The sequence below is a fragment of the Panicum virgatum genome, chromosome 2N, assembly GCF_016808335.1.
Source record: "Panicum virgatum strain AP13 chromosome 2N, P.virgatum_v5, whole genome shotgun sequence".
Taxonomy (NCBI): domain Eukaryota; kingdom Viridiplantae; phylum Streptophyta; class Magnoliopsida; order Poales; family Poaceae; genus Panicum; species Panicum virgatum.
In genome coordinates this window covers 4,465,361-4,482,989 of record NC_053146.1, presented here as the reverse complement: position 1 = coordinate 4,482,989, position 17,629 = coordinate 4,465,361, and the positions used below count along the sequence as shown (strand labels likewise).

The 17,629-nt window shown below is 49.1% G+C and overlaps 3 protein-coding genes across 11 annotated transcripts; 1 reads left to right on the top strand and 2 right to left on the bottom strand.

Annotated features, from left to right (window-relative positions):
- Positions 1–2,701: 2,701 nt before the first annotated feature.
- Positions 2,702–6,224, bottom strand: LOC120659378 (putative F-box/FBD/LRR-repeat protein At3g49030). Of its 9 annotated transcripts, none has more exons than XM_039937500.1 (4): positions 5,320–6,183; positions 5,143–5,231; positions 4,347–4,526; positions 2,705–3,206 (listed from the first exon to the last, which is right to left on the bottom strand). In XM_039937500.1, the coding sequence occupies exons 1-4, from the start codon at positions 5,582–5,584 to the stop codon at positions 2,889–2,891; spliced, it is 852 nt and encodes a 283-aa protein (XP_039793434.1). In that variant the 5' UTR covers positions 5,585–6,183; the 3' UTR covers positions 2,705–2,888. The 9 variants fall into 9 exon arrangements, with proteins under 9 accessions (XP_039793436.1, XP_039793437.1, XP_039793434.1 ...); XM_039937506.1 differs by lacking the exon at positions 2,705–3,206 and adding an exon at positions 3,417–3,734 and having other exon boundaries at positions 4,347–4,449; positions 5,320–6,224; XM_039937502.1 differs by having other exon boundaries at positions 2,702–3,734; positions 5,143–6,223.
- Positions 6,225–7,318: 1,094 nt separating this feature from the next.
- Positions 7,319–9,362, bottom strand: LOC120658685 (ABC transporter C family member 3-like). Its single transcript, XM_039936926.1, has 2 exons — positions 9,312–9,362; positions 7,319–8,465 (listed from the first exon to the last, which is right to left on the bottom strand). Exon 2 carries the CDS (start codon positions 8,447–8,449, stop codon positions 7,634–7,636), a length of 816 nt encoding a protein of 271 aa, XP_039792860.1. The 5' UTR covers positions 8,450–8,465; positions 9,312–9,362; the 3' UTR covers positions 7,319–7,633.
- Positions 9,363–12,013: 2,651 nt separating this feature from the next.
- Positions 12,014–14,661, top strand: LOC120659377. The gene is made up of 2 exons (XM_039937499.1): positions 12,014–13,888; positions 14,335–14,661. The coding sequence occupies exon 1, from the start codon at positions 12,078–12,080 to the stop codon at positions 13,875–13,877; it is 1,800 nt and encodes a 599-aa protein (XP_039793433.1). The 5' UTR covers positions 12,014–12,077; the 3' UTR covers positions 13,878–13,888; positions 14,335–14,661.
- The last annotated feature ends 2,968 nt before the right edge of the window (positions 14,662–17,629 follow it).

Sequence of the window (17,629 nt, the reverse complement as noted above, 5' to 3'; positions counted from 1 at the left end):
CTTCGCTCCACCGCGACCGCGAGCGACGAGAGCCTCCGGGGAAGCAGTGGGCACTGGTCACCAGCTAGCTATTGTGGCGGCCGCGGCAGCCGGCAGCCATGCATATGGGCGTCGTCCTCCCAAAGCTCTTCGCCCTGCTGCAATTGGACGAGGGAGGAGGCAGCGGATTCATCAAGGGAGCACGATGAAGACAAGTCAACCACGTTCCTCAGAGACGAGCTCCCGCTGACGCCTGACGCACACGACTCCTCGGAGGTCGCGGCGGGAGTGGCAAGGATTTGTCGAAGACAAATGAGTACTCAAGGAAGCTCTAGGAGACTGGGACCTGTCCAACGACATCGATCGAGGACAGCGTCGACAGGTTCGTCCGCCTCTTGGTCACGGAACGCAAGTCGCCGCCGCATGGGTTCGGGAGATACGCCGACCAGATGGTGGATTTCACGGCGAGGTCCGTGCTCCGCCACAGGCTCGCCAGGCAGATCGACAGGTTCAGGTCGTGGCTGGAGGAAGTGGTGGCTTCAGCGTTCAGCCCCGGCGGCGACTTGGGCGTCTGGCGGCGGCGTACACCCCCCGCGGCTCTCGCGCACGAGCTAATCCTCCACGTCGGGGCCGGTGGAGAGCGGGGGCCTCCTAGAAGAACCAGGTCGGCGTCGCCGACGACGTCGTGTCGCGCCCGGCGAGCAGGGAGCCGGTGACCAGTGACCACGCCCCCGGGCTCTCGTCGCTCGCGGTCGCGGCGAAGCGAGACGGGACACGGCCACACAGGAGTTTGTCCCAGATCGGCAGTCCGGCGCAGCGGCATTCCGGGGAGCCACGACGCGCAACGGCTGCGGCGATGGGCGGACGGTGAACCAAATGCCGACCGGGGGTGGACGGTATTTCAAATACCGTCCACCCTGGGTCCCTGCCGTCCATTGGATCGAGCACGTGCGGTCCAGATCATGCGAGGTTTGCACAAGCGGGGACGGTCGTCATCCCAGTTGCCTCTCTTGCCTGCCATTGCCAGCGCGCGGGAGCTGCGGTGGCGCCACACCGGAGGCCCGACGGCGCGGCGGCGGTGCTCAGCCTCGGTGGCGAATGTCCGCCGATCGACGACGCCGGAGGCCTCGCCGCTTCATCGTTCTGGAGAAGCGTGTCCCATTAGCTCTGGGCAAAGCGTCCGTGGCCCTGGGCAGCGGGGAAGGAGATGGCCAGCCGGTGGCCGGCTTCGGCGGACCGGAGATGCGCGCGGTCGCCAGTGAACCACGTCGCCGCCTTCGCCGGCACCCGGACCCGGCTGCCTCCTGCTCCAAGCCTGCAACGCAGGGTCACGGTGGTCGGTGGGCGATGGATAGGGAGCGTGATAGGCTGAGTGTTTCAAACGCTCGCTCGTAGTTGAGACTTCAGAGTTCAGATAGGCTATGAATTGCAGCGTCAGACACTCCTATTTTCACTAGAAAGTAGAAACTAAGTAAAAAAAATGCAATGTTCAGCCTTACATTGGGGCCGATGATGGATCTTTCTGTGGATGTCCACTCCACACTTGTTGCGATTACATCAGGCCAGGACACACAGAACCTTCAGATTTGAGGTTTACATATCATGGACAACACCAATCATTTTATAGCAAGTGAAAATGGATGGTGAAATACCATGTGCTCACCCTAAGTTTTCGTTTTCCTTTCACTCTCCACAGTTCGGTTAAACGGCACCTGCAAATGTGTGCAAGCATCTGCATATCAAAAGTATTTGAGGTAAGGCACTATTAGTTTTCCCCCCCTCAAAACGTAACTTTGCGTTGATTTCATTACTGTGAATAACGCAGTGTTAGTTGTGTCATTCAAGAAGAAATTAAGCAATTTTCATCACAAAGTGCTGTCAAAATTGATATACTATAGTGGATCATGGATGATACAGTGGCGCACATGACAATCAGACACAAATTGATCTGAAGCAGATAGCTTGGCCGAAACTCCCAATTCCATGGGTCATCTTAAATTAAATGTTGATGGAGGTTTCATTCAGCAAACAGGCAAGGAACACGGAAACCTCTGCTGCTCAGTGGTGATGTGATCATACAGAGCAGCGCTTGGTGCTTGTTTATCTCTGTACAGTTTGTCTTCCGTGAGCCGCTCAAGAATCAGCAGGCCTTGAGAAATGAGCTCCTTGGCTCCTCTAGATTCATAGGAGTAGCGGTAAATACTTTCATAAAAATAAGAAGTTAAAGTTAAGCTTTGGAAACCGTGTCACTGTCCAAAAATAACTTTCTTTCGAGTACGGAGGGAGTATGTCACTACTGCAAAAACAATTACAGCAGCACTCCTTTTTTTCAAAAGTGGACCAAAATATCACCCATTCCTATACAAGGAGCAGATGTAATGTAGTAGGTGACCCGCCCCTATATCAATTAATTCCACTATCGGAAGGAATAGATCTGCAATGGAGAGTGGACTGAGATGCAGTGGCAGGTATTACAACTTGGTTGACGCGCAAGCAAGACATACAGTTCAGGTATTGCAATTTGGAAGCAGATTGCTCAAGAACATAGCTCTGAATCTGAACACTGTATCAAGGAAACTGAACTGAGCACATCATGAAGATGTGTAATTAAATTCAAAGGCAAGATGGATTAGCAAACAGAGATACATGAGAGACCATTCGAACAAAGATGGTCCCTTCCACTCTTCTGCATACCAACACTAAGATCTTAGGCACTTCCAGCTCGTGAAAAGAATGCTTGCTTACACCTTCATGAGTAAGAACCAGACATAAAGCAATGGAAAACATAGAATGATGGATCTTAACAATTTTATAAGCGATAACATTTTGATGTCCTCAAGCATTCCGAGTACATGACATGCAGGAAAGTAAAAAAAAGTCTAGTGCTTTAAGTAACTTGAAGTAGCGCCCTAGTCTTCATATGCATACAACACCTTAACCATGTTCTGGTACACATAAAAGTCCATGCATATTTCTGGCCTGGAGAAGGTTCGCAACATCTTGCACAACTCCTTAGTCGCGCTTTCAGCAACTGAAACATTGAAAGCTACTGCTATTCTTTTTAGGCCTGTTGCCCAAGTGAATAGTCGCTTCAAAAAAACAAGTTCATGATCTGACCCTCTGAACTCTCGGATTTCCATTTCACGGGGACAATTCAACTTGAGCTCCTCAGTTTTCCAGTTTGATGGCTGATCACAAATGCAGCCCTGTGGGCATTCAGCTTGTGCCTGAAACCAGAAGCAAATTAACTCATTTAAGATTAACTGATATTGCAGGATGACACAAAAAGAGAGGATAGCCTGAATACTTAGAGCCTTAGAGGTATTCAAAAAAGACATCAACATTAGGTACAGGATTCTGCCAGGAAATGAGGAAGCTAACTGATTGCAGAAACATCACTATTTTGTGCTAAGAGAAAGTGGTACAATGAACATATATGAATATCAATAAGGGGAAATGTTAGATGCTGAGAGTACTTGAACAAACTTCATAGAAGCAAGTTAACTGGGTCCTAAATTGGCGATCTCGATAACCCGCCTTTTATGTTTTACTAGCTTTAAGTACACATAATTTTAGCAAAAAAAGCCCCAGCATCTTCATGAGCACAGTGCAGCCCCACATCTACACTGCGGAACAAAGAAGCTGAGCTAGAGTTAGGCTATCACGCCACTGGGCTTCTGCTGAACATGCCTCTCCTTGATCTGGTCCTTGTTATAATCGCTGACACTATTTCTCCCCAATTTGCTCCATCAAAGCTGTAGCATAAGAGGCGAATGGCCCCTAATTAGTTTGTGCACATGTTCACAGATTATTGATTTTGCATCAGATATTTCCTTGGTTATTAAAATTCCACAGATTCTTGAGCATTGTGCTATCCATACACCATATTCAGTAAGATGTTGAATCGACCTTAGGGCTTCGGTTACTAATTCAAAGTATGGAGCCTTTTAGAAATTTAGGTTATCAATTGGAAGTATGTAACCTTTTAGATATTACATGTCCAGGGATTACTAGCTATTATCTGCTCGGTGTTATATCAAGATGGAGCCTCCCATGCAACAACTGAGTCAACTTGCTGTCAGAGCCATACTTTTGAAAAAGGCTGACAACAATTCAAAAATAGAATTTATTTGTAACCCAGAAAGTACATTCCAATCTCAAAACGATACAACAAAGTGTTGTCGTTAGGAATTTTTAGGAGATACTGGCCATATTTAGCACAGAACAAACAATTTTGGAACTAAAAAAAATTAATGCAACCAACGGTTAGGGCCACTAGCAGATGACACCTTGGTGAATGGAAACACGTGTAGCTTTTGGTTACTTCCCTGGTAACTTAAGTTTAGACAGATAAAGGATAGCCATACCTTCAAGATGAAACGATTAGATAAGTCCATTATCAGCCGTTTTATACCAGGACACATCCTGAGAATATGGAATGAGCAGGCCCCAAAGGAATGTCCTTCCACACTAAGAATCAGGTGCAAAGATGTGACATCAGGGAGTATTGTCATGTCTTCCATCAAGTATTGGTAGTTATTTATCTCCTGTGTACCAGTATAACATCAGATAAAAAAGATAGTGTTCTATATGACAGCTGGGAAGAAGCTAAAACATCTAATTGGTCAATGGTGCCAGCACGAGGAAAATGGTTGTTATTAAGCTAACAAGCTCACTTGAAAATTTATATAATAATAAAACCTGACACTGCACCTAGAAAGAACTATACTTGTAATTCTGTACAAAATGTTCTGGATCTCATATCTCATTGAATTTAGGAAAAATAATGAAACATTGAATATGGTCAGCAATGTTGCAGAGACTAAAGCAAAACAAAACAATTGAGAATTTTTCATGGCTACTCCGAGATGGCAGCATAATCCAGAGAAATGTATATCCCCAGATGCTGTATTGGATGAGCAGTACAACTTAGTTGATTAGGACACTTGTTTCAATGTCACAGCGAAGCTATTAATTTTCAAAATAAAGAATTTAGTTTGCCTTAGTTACTTAACTAATAGCAGTGACTCAATTTCATCTGCCATGCCACATAGACACAGGACAGTTGGATGGATAATCCTGTCCAATTCTGAAATATGTGCCATCTAAGTCAAACAAAATGCGCACAATGACAATTCGAAACAAGAGCTGGAGTGAACTCACCTGTGGATGGCACAGTCCGAGAGTAAGAGATTCGATGACCTTAACACGCGACATGAGCATTAGACACGCAGGGTTTAGTATAAAGCCCTCTGCTCCATACACAAGAAAAATAGTGGTGAGAGATTTGAGACTCTCCATCTTGCCAATCCGCACGGAGCTTGGATCATAAGCACCCACCCAGTTGAGTGATTCCAGCTGAGGAACCAAGATATTTACGACCGGTTGTCAGGTCTGATAACACAAGAAGCACCTCACCACGCTTAACTCTTGGAGCACCGGTGCCACGACGGTTAGCTGCCACAAACCACGCAGCTGCACAAGCTCCACCAGCTTGAGAGAGCCGGAATTGATGGTGAGATTGTCCAGCCCATAGGAGTCGTGTACTGTGAGCTTCTGCAGGCACGGGCACCGCAGCGAAGAGACAGTGCTGCCGAGCTCGCATGGTCCGTGGAACCGGATACCGCTCAGGGTGAGGTCGGTGAGCCGGGCGAAGACCCCGGCGGCTGGCATGGAGAGGCCGAGGAACCCTAGGTCGAGCGAGATGGAGGTGGCTTTGTCGAAGCAGGGCAGGTCAAGGGTGCCTCTCTCCTCGGACTCTCCTCCGGCGCGACCCATGTCGACGAGGGCAAGCTCTCCAGTGAGGCGGCGCGCGGCGGCGGGGAGCCAGTTCGCTATGGATTCGGCCGGGGCGCCCCGCAGCCAACAGACGAGGAGGTAGCGGAGGGACACCGCGGAGGCGGAGAGGGCACCGCGGAGGCCGTGGGGCTCCGGATCGGAGAAGCGGAGCTCCGGGAGGAGCCCCCAGACGCTGCGCCAGCGGCGGGAGAGGACGCTAGTCCGGACTACCTCGGGAGTGCGGAGGCGGAGGCGGATGAGGACGAGGACGTCGTCGGGGAGCGCGCTGAGGCGGTCCTCCCCGGCGAGGGAGGGCTTCGCGCACTTGGCGGCGGCCTCCTCGCCGCTCGGCTCCATGGAAATGGGGCAGGGCAGGGCGCCGCCGCCGCCGCCGCCGTCGGGGTGCTTGACTGCGTGAGGGTGATCAGCGGATGTGTGGGGAGGAAATGAGTAAAAAGAAGACAAGGCTCGGTGGGTCCCACGTGACAGAGATACGGATGTGTTGTTTTTTTGAACCAGGAGAGCTGTCCGCTATGCGCTGTTTAGGATGTGTTTAGTTGGCGAAAAAAATTATATTTTGATATATTTCGTTGTTATTTAATAAATAATATTTAATTATAGACTAATTAAGTTTAAAAGATTCAGCTCGCACTAATCAGTTAGACTGTGTTTAAAATTCGCGAACTAAACACAGCCATTAAAAATAAGAGCCTTTTTACCATGTTTGGAAATACTTTGCAATATTTTCCAATGCCTCTCAATACCTCTGCAAAAATGTTTTTTTTGTTGATTTATTGTTTTTTTGTTGATTTATTGTTCAAAGGGCATTGTTGTCATTGCGCATACTCAAATAAAAAAGGGCATCATCGGATCGGCTCCTGGACGCTCGCCCCTGCGCCGAGACGGCGCTCGCCCTCCGCCCCTCCCTTGACCCTCGCCCTGCGCCGACCTGCGACCTGTGACGGCGCTCGCCCCGCCGCCGACGGAGTTCTATCGCCTGCGCCCTCCCCGGACGCTCACACCGCGCCGCCCTGTGATGGGCGCTCGCCCCGCCGCCGACGCCGTGCCCTCCCTGGACGCTCGCTCCGCGCCGCCCTATGACGGGCGCTCGCCCCGCCGCCGACGCCGTGCCCTCCCTGGACGCTCGCTCCGCGCCGCCCTGTGACGGGCGCTGACCCCGCCGCCGACGGCGTGCCATCGCCTCGCCCCGTCCGCGCTCCCGGCGTCCTCGTCCAGCACACGTGCCTAGCTCCCTCCAGGTTTCTTCGGCCAAAGAACAAAAGAGTTAGCATTGTACAACCTCGAGCACAGGTGCTCGCAAAAAAAGGGAGAGAGACCGGCCGGCCAACAAAGAAAAGAGAAGCCACTACGCCAAAAGCACCGCCAAGTGCTTGGCGCCTGCCACCATCCAGCAACTCGCTTGGTCCTTAATCCTTGAGATCATCATCGGGCACGTCGTTTCCTTGTGCTTGAAAATTCTTGCATTGCGTTCTAGCCAAATCTCCCAAAGCACCAGCATGATGAGGCTGCATAAATCTTTTGCGTTGTTTGATTGATGAGATTGTGTCCGGCAGACTATGAATAATACCCTGCAACTGCCTAAATGTGGCCAGCGCAGATAATACTTTGCCTGTTTCTAGTGGGATGCCAAACAGTATCCAAGTTCCAAAAGGGACCATGGCAACAAATGCAGGAGCACCAAAAAAGACAGATATAAGAATTGATGAGATGTAGACATATTTCTTTACCCAGTTCATCTCAACCTTTCTCAACTCTTTTATCTTGGACAAGAAAATCAATTCCCAACCCAGAAGCTTGAGAATGCGCATGTTCTGTAATATCTCAGACATAGTACTCATTCTAGCATCCTTGGCATTCATAGTTTTCTCTTGGAAATTTTGCTCGATCCTCCCCAAAGGTTAGCCAACATTGTCAAAATAGTAGCAGCAAGGGCAGCAAGTGCTGCCAGGCCAAGAGTGGAGTATAAGATAACCATTGCAAGAGTAATTTGCACAGGGAGCAGCCAAAGCTCGTGCATAGACCAATTGAAATTTCCAACGCACTCAGCATCAAGGTTCACAACATTGATCAGCTCTCCACTTGAGCTACCTTGCCTGTACTGACTGGAGAGGGCAAGACCCTTTTGGTAAATAATAGCAATAAGAGCAGAATGCACACGCACGCCTAGTTGTTGCGATCTGAAGAGCAAGTGCCTTGACGAGAGACCTTCCATGAGCTGCGCAACAACAAATGCCAACACCAAAAGGTATCCTCTTTTAGTAGACCGTGGACTTTCATTTAGGTAGCTAACAAAGTCCTCAATCAGATAGGGACCAACATATGAAGTGATAGTACGGAGCAGGGCATAAACTGCAGTGACAATGATTAGCTTCCATGTTGTGAGCACAAGAGCTTTGACTAGCTTAACTGTTGTAACATCACTGCACTGCTCAGTAGCAGAAATCGAGTCAATATTTGATTTAAACTTAGGTACGATCCCGTGAACACTGTCTCTGTCATCCAATAATGGCACATCATCAAGGTCTAGTGTTTTCCTCTTCCCAAGATCAAGTAAAGGACCCATCCAAGAAAAAGTGATTTTACTAAACAATCCAGCATCTGTGAAAAGGGATCTACTGCTCACTGCCTCAGGTAAGGGTGAAGAACTATGGTCCAAAAGTGGTTCCTCCATCTTATTGTGATAGCTTCTGATGAGTTGAAACGATAAAAAAAAGTAGAACTTAGGCCCTGTTTAGATCCCAACTTTTTTCAGAAGTCCCTATCACATCAAAAAGAATCTTACTATTTTATAGTATTAAATAAAATCTATTTATAAATATTTTTTGACAGCTGAGTGCTTTTTCGTGAGACGAATCTAATGAGCATAATTAATTCATAATTTGATACAGTGATGCTACAGTAACCATTCGCTAATCATGAATTAAGATACCTCATTAGATTCGTCTCGCAGTTTAGCCCCAGGGTTCTGCAGTTAGTTTTATAATTAACATTTATTTAATACTTCTAAATACTAAAAAGTCCCTGGGACTTTTTTAAAGTCCCTATTCCAAAACACCCCCTTAATTGTATATCACTGTAACCCATAATAAAAAAAAGTGTTAGCTCAACTGATTGGCAGTATTAGTCCCGAAAGCTAAGGTTTACTCAAATTGTACGAGTTGCTGCTACAGCACGGACAATTTATTATTATGATGCAGAACGACAGCCTGCAGCAGCATGTCTGAACCTTGCAGCGCCGCCCCTCCTCCTGAACTGAATTTACCAACGACTTGCCGCTTTTTAAGCTAAAAGCACAAAGGGTATGCGTTGCAGCAGGAAACCCAGGACTTGCATTCACTTATCACTACGACCACGAGCCCAGGAGCAGACCAAACATCCAATCCGATTTTTTCCTTTTCTTTTGTAGAAGATTATCGAGGTTAGTAAGCATAGTAGATGCATATACTTGTCATTGGGTCAGATCAGAACACAGATCGCTTACACTCGGTGCTCGATTTCGCACAGCAGGAGGGGAGAAGAAGGGGCGGGAATACCTGGTTGGTGCTCGTCGCCGGCGAAGTACCAGACGAGAAGAACTTCAAAAGCTATGATACGCGGATATTTCGCAAAACTCGCGTATCGGTATCGGATAACCATACTCCACAGATACTCCCGGATACGTATCCCGTAAGTATCGGACTATTTAGGTATTTTTAAATAATAAAAATAAATCGGATACTCATGAGATACATGTCCGATACCTTCAAACTCTAATAACACCACTCAATCACTTCATATAAAAATTTTCCGTTCAGCTGTGCCACCCTCTCATCCCCACTCGCGCAGCCGCAGGCCCGCAGCAGCCTCGCACGGCTCCCTTGCTATCACCGCCGCTCGGCCACCCGCCCACGCCTCCTCCTGCTCCTTCCCCGCTGCTCATCGCTCCCTTGCCGTCACCGCCGCCCAGCCACCCGCGCCGTGCCTCCTCCTGCTCTTTCCCCATCGCTCGTCGCTCCCTTGCCGTCACCTCCGCCCGCCCACCCACCCGTCCGTGCCTCCTACTGCTCCAGCGGCTGCGCGGCCTGTCCAGATAGAGGCCCGCACATCTGTTAAAGCACTATTTAGGGTGGTGCTGCGCTGCTGGAGCTCGCCGCTGGCGGGCCACCACGGCCGCCGGAGCGCGCCTCTGGACGGCCCGCGCGGCCGCTAGAGAGGGAGAGGATGAGCCGCGGCCTCCGGAGAGGGAGAGGAGGAGCCGCGGCCGCCGGAGTTGGCCGCTACACAGAGAAAGAGAGAGAGTGCCGGAGGTTAGGGAAGAAGACGACCGACATTCATTCGTGGAACAGACGAACAGGTAAGATAAGGTTGGTTCTTTTTTACTTTGCCCTCTTCCCTTTTCTAATAATTATAGAACATATGAATATACGAGTTTATGACGCATTATAGTCCTTGGAACTTCTATTTTCTCATATTCTAGTTCCTGAAACTTTTATTTATTTTTATTTTTTATATATATTGGCGTATCTCCGTATCCTTGTTTTTGGAAAAATAGCATATCGAAGTATCCCCGTATCGCGTACCGGTATCCGTATCCGTGTATCTGGGCAACATACTTCAAAAGACCCGGTGTACAGCGGCGGCGCTCGCCAATCGTCGCCAGGAAAGAAAGGCCGCGAGAGGGCCGGCGAAGCTTATCGCGTCCGTCCGTTTACTCCTATACTATTACTACTCGGCATCAAGATTGTGCTACAAGGCAGGTAGGTAGAATCGCAGGCCGGTTAGAGATTTAATGACGGTTGGATGAAATAAATAAATAATTAGCCAAGATAAATCATGCGGTCAGTGCCGCGCTACAAATGCGTCTGCTGTCGACTACGGCCCAATTACTGTCTCGGCCCAGTTTGGAGGTTATCTCAAAAAAAAAAAAACCTAAGCCGATCCATGATGTCACATCCAAAAGCTGTAAAGATTTCCATAACTATTTAAGGGACAGGATATAAATTATCACCTGGATTATCTTCACGCACAAGAGAGAAGACATGTTCTCGCTAGAGAGCATTTTTTATTGCAAAACACACTACATACATTCACACACCTACATTTATCTCTGTGAATACACACATGCAACCATACTTCTATGAACATCTTGATAAGGCTCGTCTATCACGGCCTAGATAGCCTTCTCAGCGCACCTTGAGAATGAAATACAAAAATGAAACTAGCACAGTAAAAGTTGTTTCATTTATCCACTGTGGCAGTTTTGAAAAATAATCAAATGAAATTGACCACTGAGAGTAGCCTAAGCACATCATGCCACATATCTCCTTTGTTTTAATGCACATTTTGCCACTTACATAGTTAGATTTTTTTTTGAACGAACCGCACAAGATAATGCGAGTTTCAATGATGTGGTAGAGAAAATACAAGTCTAGGTCATAGCCAAAAAAACAAAATAAAAACTGAAAAAAAACAAGACCCGTCCGGTTGGATTGGGTCATTAACATGAGAACTCGAAACTACCTCGAGAGACCCTGACCGGTTGGATTAGAACGCAGACAAGACCACTCCACTAGACAACACTGGCCGAACTAAGCCAAGCCAGTGCGATAAGCAACCTTTTCCCGCATGTGAAGTCGCCGCCAAGGCACGATCCAACGCTGACAGGAAAAATAAGAGAAACAGACAGCCCTACACCGAGCAGGCCACCGCCATGCAAGACCCGACGTCATAATGCCGATGCAACGGAACCCACCGTCCGACGGAGTTAGATATGTGCATGTGCTTTTCTGTCGTTTGAACTTAAACTAGTGAAGATACAAGTCCTCCACGTATTCTAAACAAAAATCTAGTAACAAGAATTTTTATATTAATAGGTATTCTTTTAAAATAGTTTTATATTTACAGCCAAGAGCCCAAGACGTGATGCAACAAGAACACAATTTTAAAAATTCTAGTAAACAAGAGAACTGTGGTAGGAGCACAAAGATATTGACAGTTTGAAACTATTTATCCATCGCAAAATAAAGCTACATGAAAAGGGATTAATTTTAAGTATTGTGACCCTCCTACCATTATATCTCATACTCCTTGGAACCGTATTTCAGCTAACCTTTCTTTTGTTTATTGAAGACCATTTATCTTTATTTTTGTGGCTGAATCAAACACCAAATCTTTAAACTAACCGTAATCGTAACTAACCTAGGGCCCACCCGACCTCTGTCAATCCAATCCTCTGCCCAACGGATGCCAGCTTGCAGCGAGATCACCACGCCGCCTACGCTCGTGCTCCCTCGAGCTCGCCTTGCCGCGTCGGAGGAGAGATGCCGGAGGACGAGGTGGAGCTCGTGTCGTGGACGGCGGCGGCGCAGCCGGCGGTCCAGATGCCGTGCGGGGCGTGCAGGTCGCTCCGGCGCCGGTGCGTGCCGGGCTGCGTCTTCGCGCCCTACTTCCCGGCGGAGGGCGACGGGCCGTCCCGGTTCACGGCCGTGCACCGGGTCTTCGGCGCCAGCAACGCCGCCAGGATGCTCGAGGACGTGGAGCGCCCCGGGGAGCGGCGCCGCGCGGCGGAGACGCTCGTCGAGGAGGCCCGGGCGCGCGTGCGGGACCCCGCCCTCGGCTGCCTCTCCTACGTCGCCGTGCTCCAGATGCTCAACGAGAAGGCCCGGGAGCAGGTCGACGCCGTGCGCGCGGAGATCGCCGCGGAGTTCGGCCCCGAGGCCGCGTCCGAGCCGGTCGACCTCGCGGCTGCGGGGCCGGAGGTGAAGCTGGAGGCCATGGCGCAGGCTGAGCGCGCGCTGGCGCAAGCGAGGGAGAAGGACGCCAAGATGCTGGTCGCGCGGCGCGCCGTCGACCTCAAGTGGCGGAAGCTGCGCCAAGCGGAGAGGCGCGCCGCCGGGGAGAGGCTCCGCCTCCCGGGCGGCCGCTGGCTGGACACGAACAACCAGATGGCCGAGACAGAGAACACGGCCGCCGCCGCGGCCGTGACGGAGCTGGACTCCCCGGAAGGGAACGGGCACCCGCAGCAGTCGGCGCCCGCCGCGGCCGCAAACCAGCACCGCCACCTCGCCGCGCAACAGGCCTGGGCGGAGCCGGGCATCCCGGAGGGGTACGGCCACGGGCAGCTGCACGAGCTGATGGCGGAAACGCAGCAGACGACTGCCGGGGCGGAGGCATTGACGTCGGAGCAGGCCCCGGCCGCCGCGCTGCAGCACCATGATTCCGCAGCGACCCGGCTCGATGGGACGGGGATCAGCTTCCTGGACAGGCACCAGGTGGCTGCCGCGGGGGAGCTTTCTAAGAAGCTGGACACCATGATACGGCGATTCGCCGCGGCGCAGCAGTACGACGACCCTGCGGCGGCGCGCTACCCGTGGATGGGTCCCGACGTCTCGCCGCGGCTCCGGCAGCCGCCTCAGCCCCAGGACACGATGCCGCTGGTGGCGGAGGCGCGCGACCAGGACTTGATGCTGCTGCTGGCGCAGCAGATCGCCGAGGCGGAGCAGGACGCGATGATGCAGCTGCTGGCCGCGGGCGCGCCTCAGCGCGATATCCTCGCCGCCGCGGCGAAGGTTGCCAGGGAGCAGGACATCATGGCGCAGGTCGCCACTGCAGAGCTTTCCAGAGAGCAGGAAATGATCGTGCGGCAGGCCAGGCAGCCAGAGATGACGATGTTGCTGCAGGCCGCCGCGGCGCATCAGGACCCCATGGCGCGGTACTCCAAGACAGAGCTCGACATCTCGCTGGGGCAAGGCCACCCGTACAGGCACCAGCCGACGGTGCAGCAGCTGGCAGACGTGGAGCGAGTAGCCAGGGAGCCGAACACGACGACGATGCAGCAGGTCGCGGCGTACATGAACGGTGAGCACGTGAGCGACTCCGGCGTGACGGCGGCATTCCAGCTGCCGGGATCGGCTGAGGCCGCGCCATTCCGCGTCCAGCAGCAACCGCCGCCGCAGGGGCAGACGCCGAGCGCGCTTGGGCTCGAAGTGGATTCATCTCTGCCGCCGCTGCCGCCGTCGTTGGGCGGGCCGCACCCGCACGGCCAGGTGTCGCAGCAGCAGGGTACGGATGGTGGCGACGAGGACCAGTCTTCTGATTTGTCAGTGTACTTGTTCGACTGATCCTTGTTCAGGTATTGTTTGTTTCTTTTCACCCACATTTTACACTTCTTGATTTCGGCCCTGTGTTTGATTGTCTTGCAACATTCTTGCTTTCAATTGTCAAAATGATGCTTACTACCAATCTGGTGCTTCAAAGAAATGTTCAGTTATACTGTGAATTTTTCGCTCATGATAGTATTAAGTTGGGCTTCATAAAATGATTACCCAGGTGATGATAGAAGTGTTAAAGGACATAGTTGGCATGCTAGCTCTACTGCAGTTTCATGGGAATCAGCCTGGCCTCTTGGATTCATATAACTTTCAGAGTGACAAGCTAGCCTAACATTTCTGACTCATTCCTTCCTAGCAGATAATGCAAGTTTTAAGAATTAGTTCTTGCAATTAACTTCTGGACCTGAATTGTTTGAGCTGTCGAGTACAGGTTAAATTTGATTACGAGCTTTTCTATTTCCTGCAGGTGAGGTGAGAAAGCAGAGGCAGTTGTTATGGGCAAGGCAGACAGGCTTCAGCGGGTAGCATACGGTCCAGACTCCAGAGAGGAGATGAGGCCTTGTCCGAACCAAAAGATGCAGGATTTGCAGACAATAGTTAAAACAGAGTTGTGATTTCCTATTTTAGGTTTAACAACACACAGTACTTGTTCAGAACTTCTGATGGCTCTAGGCCATGATGTCAACTCTTTTACGTTGCCTGAATTTTGTGGACTGTTACATACTGTGGTCCAGTTCATCCAGGTGCTTACAAAGAGATGTTTTGCTGATGAAATCGAGATGGTTATATGGAATCCCACAGTTTGCTGGTTACAGCTTTTTATGTTTTTTGTTTTTAGATCTGAATATGGTCTCGGTTGGCTTGCTATGTATGCTGTGCTGGCCGGTCAGGTAGTATATATGGGGGGTTTTACTGAAAGGTGCCGGAACTCGGGGTGTCAGTTTAAAGCATGGCGGCCTCAGATCAGATGCTGAATATCGAAGTCACATTTGTGCACTCCAAACCGGTGTGGTGGGTACGGCAAGTTGGCAACAATGAGATCCTGTTGAGTTTGGCAGTGAAAAGTGCAACTAGTGACTGCCAATTCTAGGCCTTAGTTCTTCGCTTTTTTCTTATTAACTCCTATTATATGGTTTCCAAAAAAAGAAGAAGAAAAGAAACTCCTATAGTATTGACATGTTTTCAGTTACTTTACCTGACTATGTTCATGCATTTGATGTATTTACTGAGCTGCACAAGTTGAATGAAAAATGTGAGAATACAATTATTCAGAAAATTGATAGGGGTGAGTAAATCACAAGAAGAATTAAATCTGGCTGCGAGTCTCTGCTTGTGTCATATTTGGGAGTTCTTCTTTGGCATCAAAATCCAAGAAATACTGCAGACCGAAACACCATTTTTACATGCAGAATGAACGAAGAGGCAGGACGATTATATCGTCACAGAGTGTACTTTTGAGTTTGTTTTCTGAACGAACGAGCACGAACTGTGCGCATTTCTATTAATAAAGAGGGAGAAACAAACGAGAGGCTACGGAAGGCTCCTTAAGAAAACAAAAAAGTGAAAAAACAGCGGTAAAAAAACTGTATAAAAGGTGGCCAGCGGCTCGCTACTAGAGTCCAATGAGGCTCGCCAGGTGTCAAACTCCCGCAATTCCCCACACCCACGTCTCCTCCTTGATTTTGCTTAGGAGCACTATTGTCGAAGTTTTTCGTCGGTTAAAAGTTCTTACATTTCTCTCCGTCCAGTTCTACCAGTTGACCAGCATGAGAAGGGATTTAAGTGTCCTTGGTGATGTTGAAAAATTAAGCAATTGCATGATTAAATCTCGAAATAAATAAATCATGAACATAATTAGATCTAGCATATCATACTAGTAGCAATGCACAATAGGATCATTAACTCTGAGAATATGATTAAGAACTGGATGAAAAAGACAGCTTACATACTGAGCCTTGGCTTTTGAGAAGACGAATTGAGTTGACCGGACGAAGACAGTCCTGTTGACAGAGTGCAGCAGCCGGTGTCGCAGATGACGGTTTGTTGCAGTGCCTGACTTGGACGAAGGACGAGCCGTGATGAAGATCTCTAAGCAGTCGCGCCGGGCGCTTCCCAAAAACCTTATTCGCCTTCTCCCGGTGCAGGATCTCGAGGACGGAGGTTCTGGAGACCTGCTCTCCCGATCGTCGGTGCACGCCGGTGCTCGGGATGGTGCAGACTACGAAGGCGGCGCACCAGCGAGAAGGAGGCAAAACTCTAACTCGAGTTGAGCACAAGTCACCAAAAAATAAAATAGCAAATGGAAGTCACGGCCTCGCTGCGGGGAGGGGGAGCCGGATTTCGTGTATTTCGCCACGCCATGCCACGCCTGGCCCGGCGAGGCGAGCGAGCGCGCATGTGAGCTCTCTTTCTCTTTCACACACATAGTTTGGAGATGTGAGTATAGTCTCACTATTTAAGTTAGCTATTCTCACCTTTCACAAGTAAGGTGGGACTATAGGTTGCACCACAACCTTCCTCATGCACACACATATGAGCCTTTAAGATTTATTAAAAATTTTTGAATTTGTCAATAGGCCTAGCCCAAAATTCTAACAGGTGGCACGCCCTGAAAGCTCCCCCATCATGTGCCACCACTCGTTGTTGACCGAGTGCGTGATGTCCCGCTGGCTTGGGAGCAACCGGTGGTAAGGACGTCTCCAGCAGTCGATTATTTGGCCGGCTATTTGATTTTTATAATTGATGAACAGTTGCTGCATAGTGGCTGCTAGCGCTTTGTTCGTGCTAGCTCGCACACTCATCGATGCTGCTCGCTCTCACGCGCACCCTTCCCAAGCGCCTGGTTCCCTCCTCTCTCCTCCAAATCGCCGGCCCAAATTATCATACCGCTGGAGACGGCCCTAATAATGGACCCACCCTGCAATCAGGCTCCACAGCCGTCTTGTAAAACAGCATGTAAACCAGCACGTGAGGCAACGATTCATTTTTTTTTATTTCTTTTATTTTCTAGAAATTGATTTGTGGAGATGGGTCCTACAATGATTTTCTAGGGCGAGTGGCCGCCACCCATCCCTACAAAAGAAAGGGGAGAGGGAGTTGGGCCGGGCAAAAGCAGAAAAAGAGAAAAAAAAAGCTATTTGAATTTAGATCACATTCATTTGAATTCAAAATGAATGTGAATTTAACTAAACTCAAACAAATAAAACAATGCATTGCAACATGGATGCTCAAAATCTATGTGACCTTATATTTATTTTTATGGTTAAATGAATTATTTATAATTCAAGATAAATGCTCTAAAGGTAAAATAAAATAAATAAAACCTTATCAGGCCTAAGGTAAATCTAATAAATTCATTTGGGTTCCTAATTTGAAATTAGGGTGTTACATGATAGCTGGTAGGTTTAGTGATCCTTTGGTTTACACTGAATTGATCAATCTTGTACCTTGTTATAGTCAATATTATCAGGTGATTCGTTTAACTTGATTTTACTATCTCAAACTATCTTGATTAGGTCCGATCTTTGAATGGTGCAGTTAAGTTAATCTTGCCGGTTCAGTTTGATCTGCTATAGCTTGAGTTATCAATCGACTGTCTTAGCCGACTATAGTCATGAGCCAAGAATAAATCTTTTTATAATTACATTCATCGGCAAGTTTTGTTTAATTTATCGCTCTGCTGGTTAGCGCTGTCTCGGTAGGTACAATCTGACTAATGATGATATTAAATTAAGTTTAATGATCTAGATGTGTTTCTTTAT

Coding starts and splice junctions, on each gene's coding strand:
- LOC120659378 (XM_039937500.1), bottom strand. CDS start 5,584: ATGCGAGCTCGGCAGCACTGTCTCTTCGCTGCGGTGCCCGTGCCTGCA. Junction 5,232..5,319: donor AGCTGGAATCACTCAACTGG/GTGGGTGCTTAT, acceptor TGTATGGAGCAG/AGGGCTTTATACTAAACCCT. Junction 4,527..5,142: donor TCGGACTGTGCCATCCACAG/GTGAGTTCACTC, acceptor ACTGGTACACAG/GAGATAAATAACTACCAATA.
- LOC120658685 (XM_039936926.1), bottom strand. CDS start 8,449: ATGGAGGAACCACTTTTGGACCATAGTTCTTCACCCTTACCTGAGGCA.
- LOC120659377 (XM_039937499.1), top strand. CDS start 12,078: ATGCCGGAGGACGAGGTGGAGCTCGTGTCGTGGACGGCGGCGGCGCAG.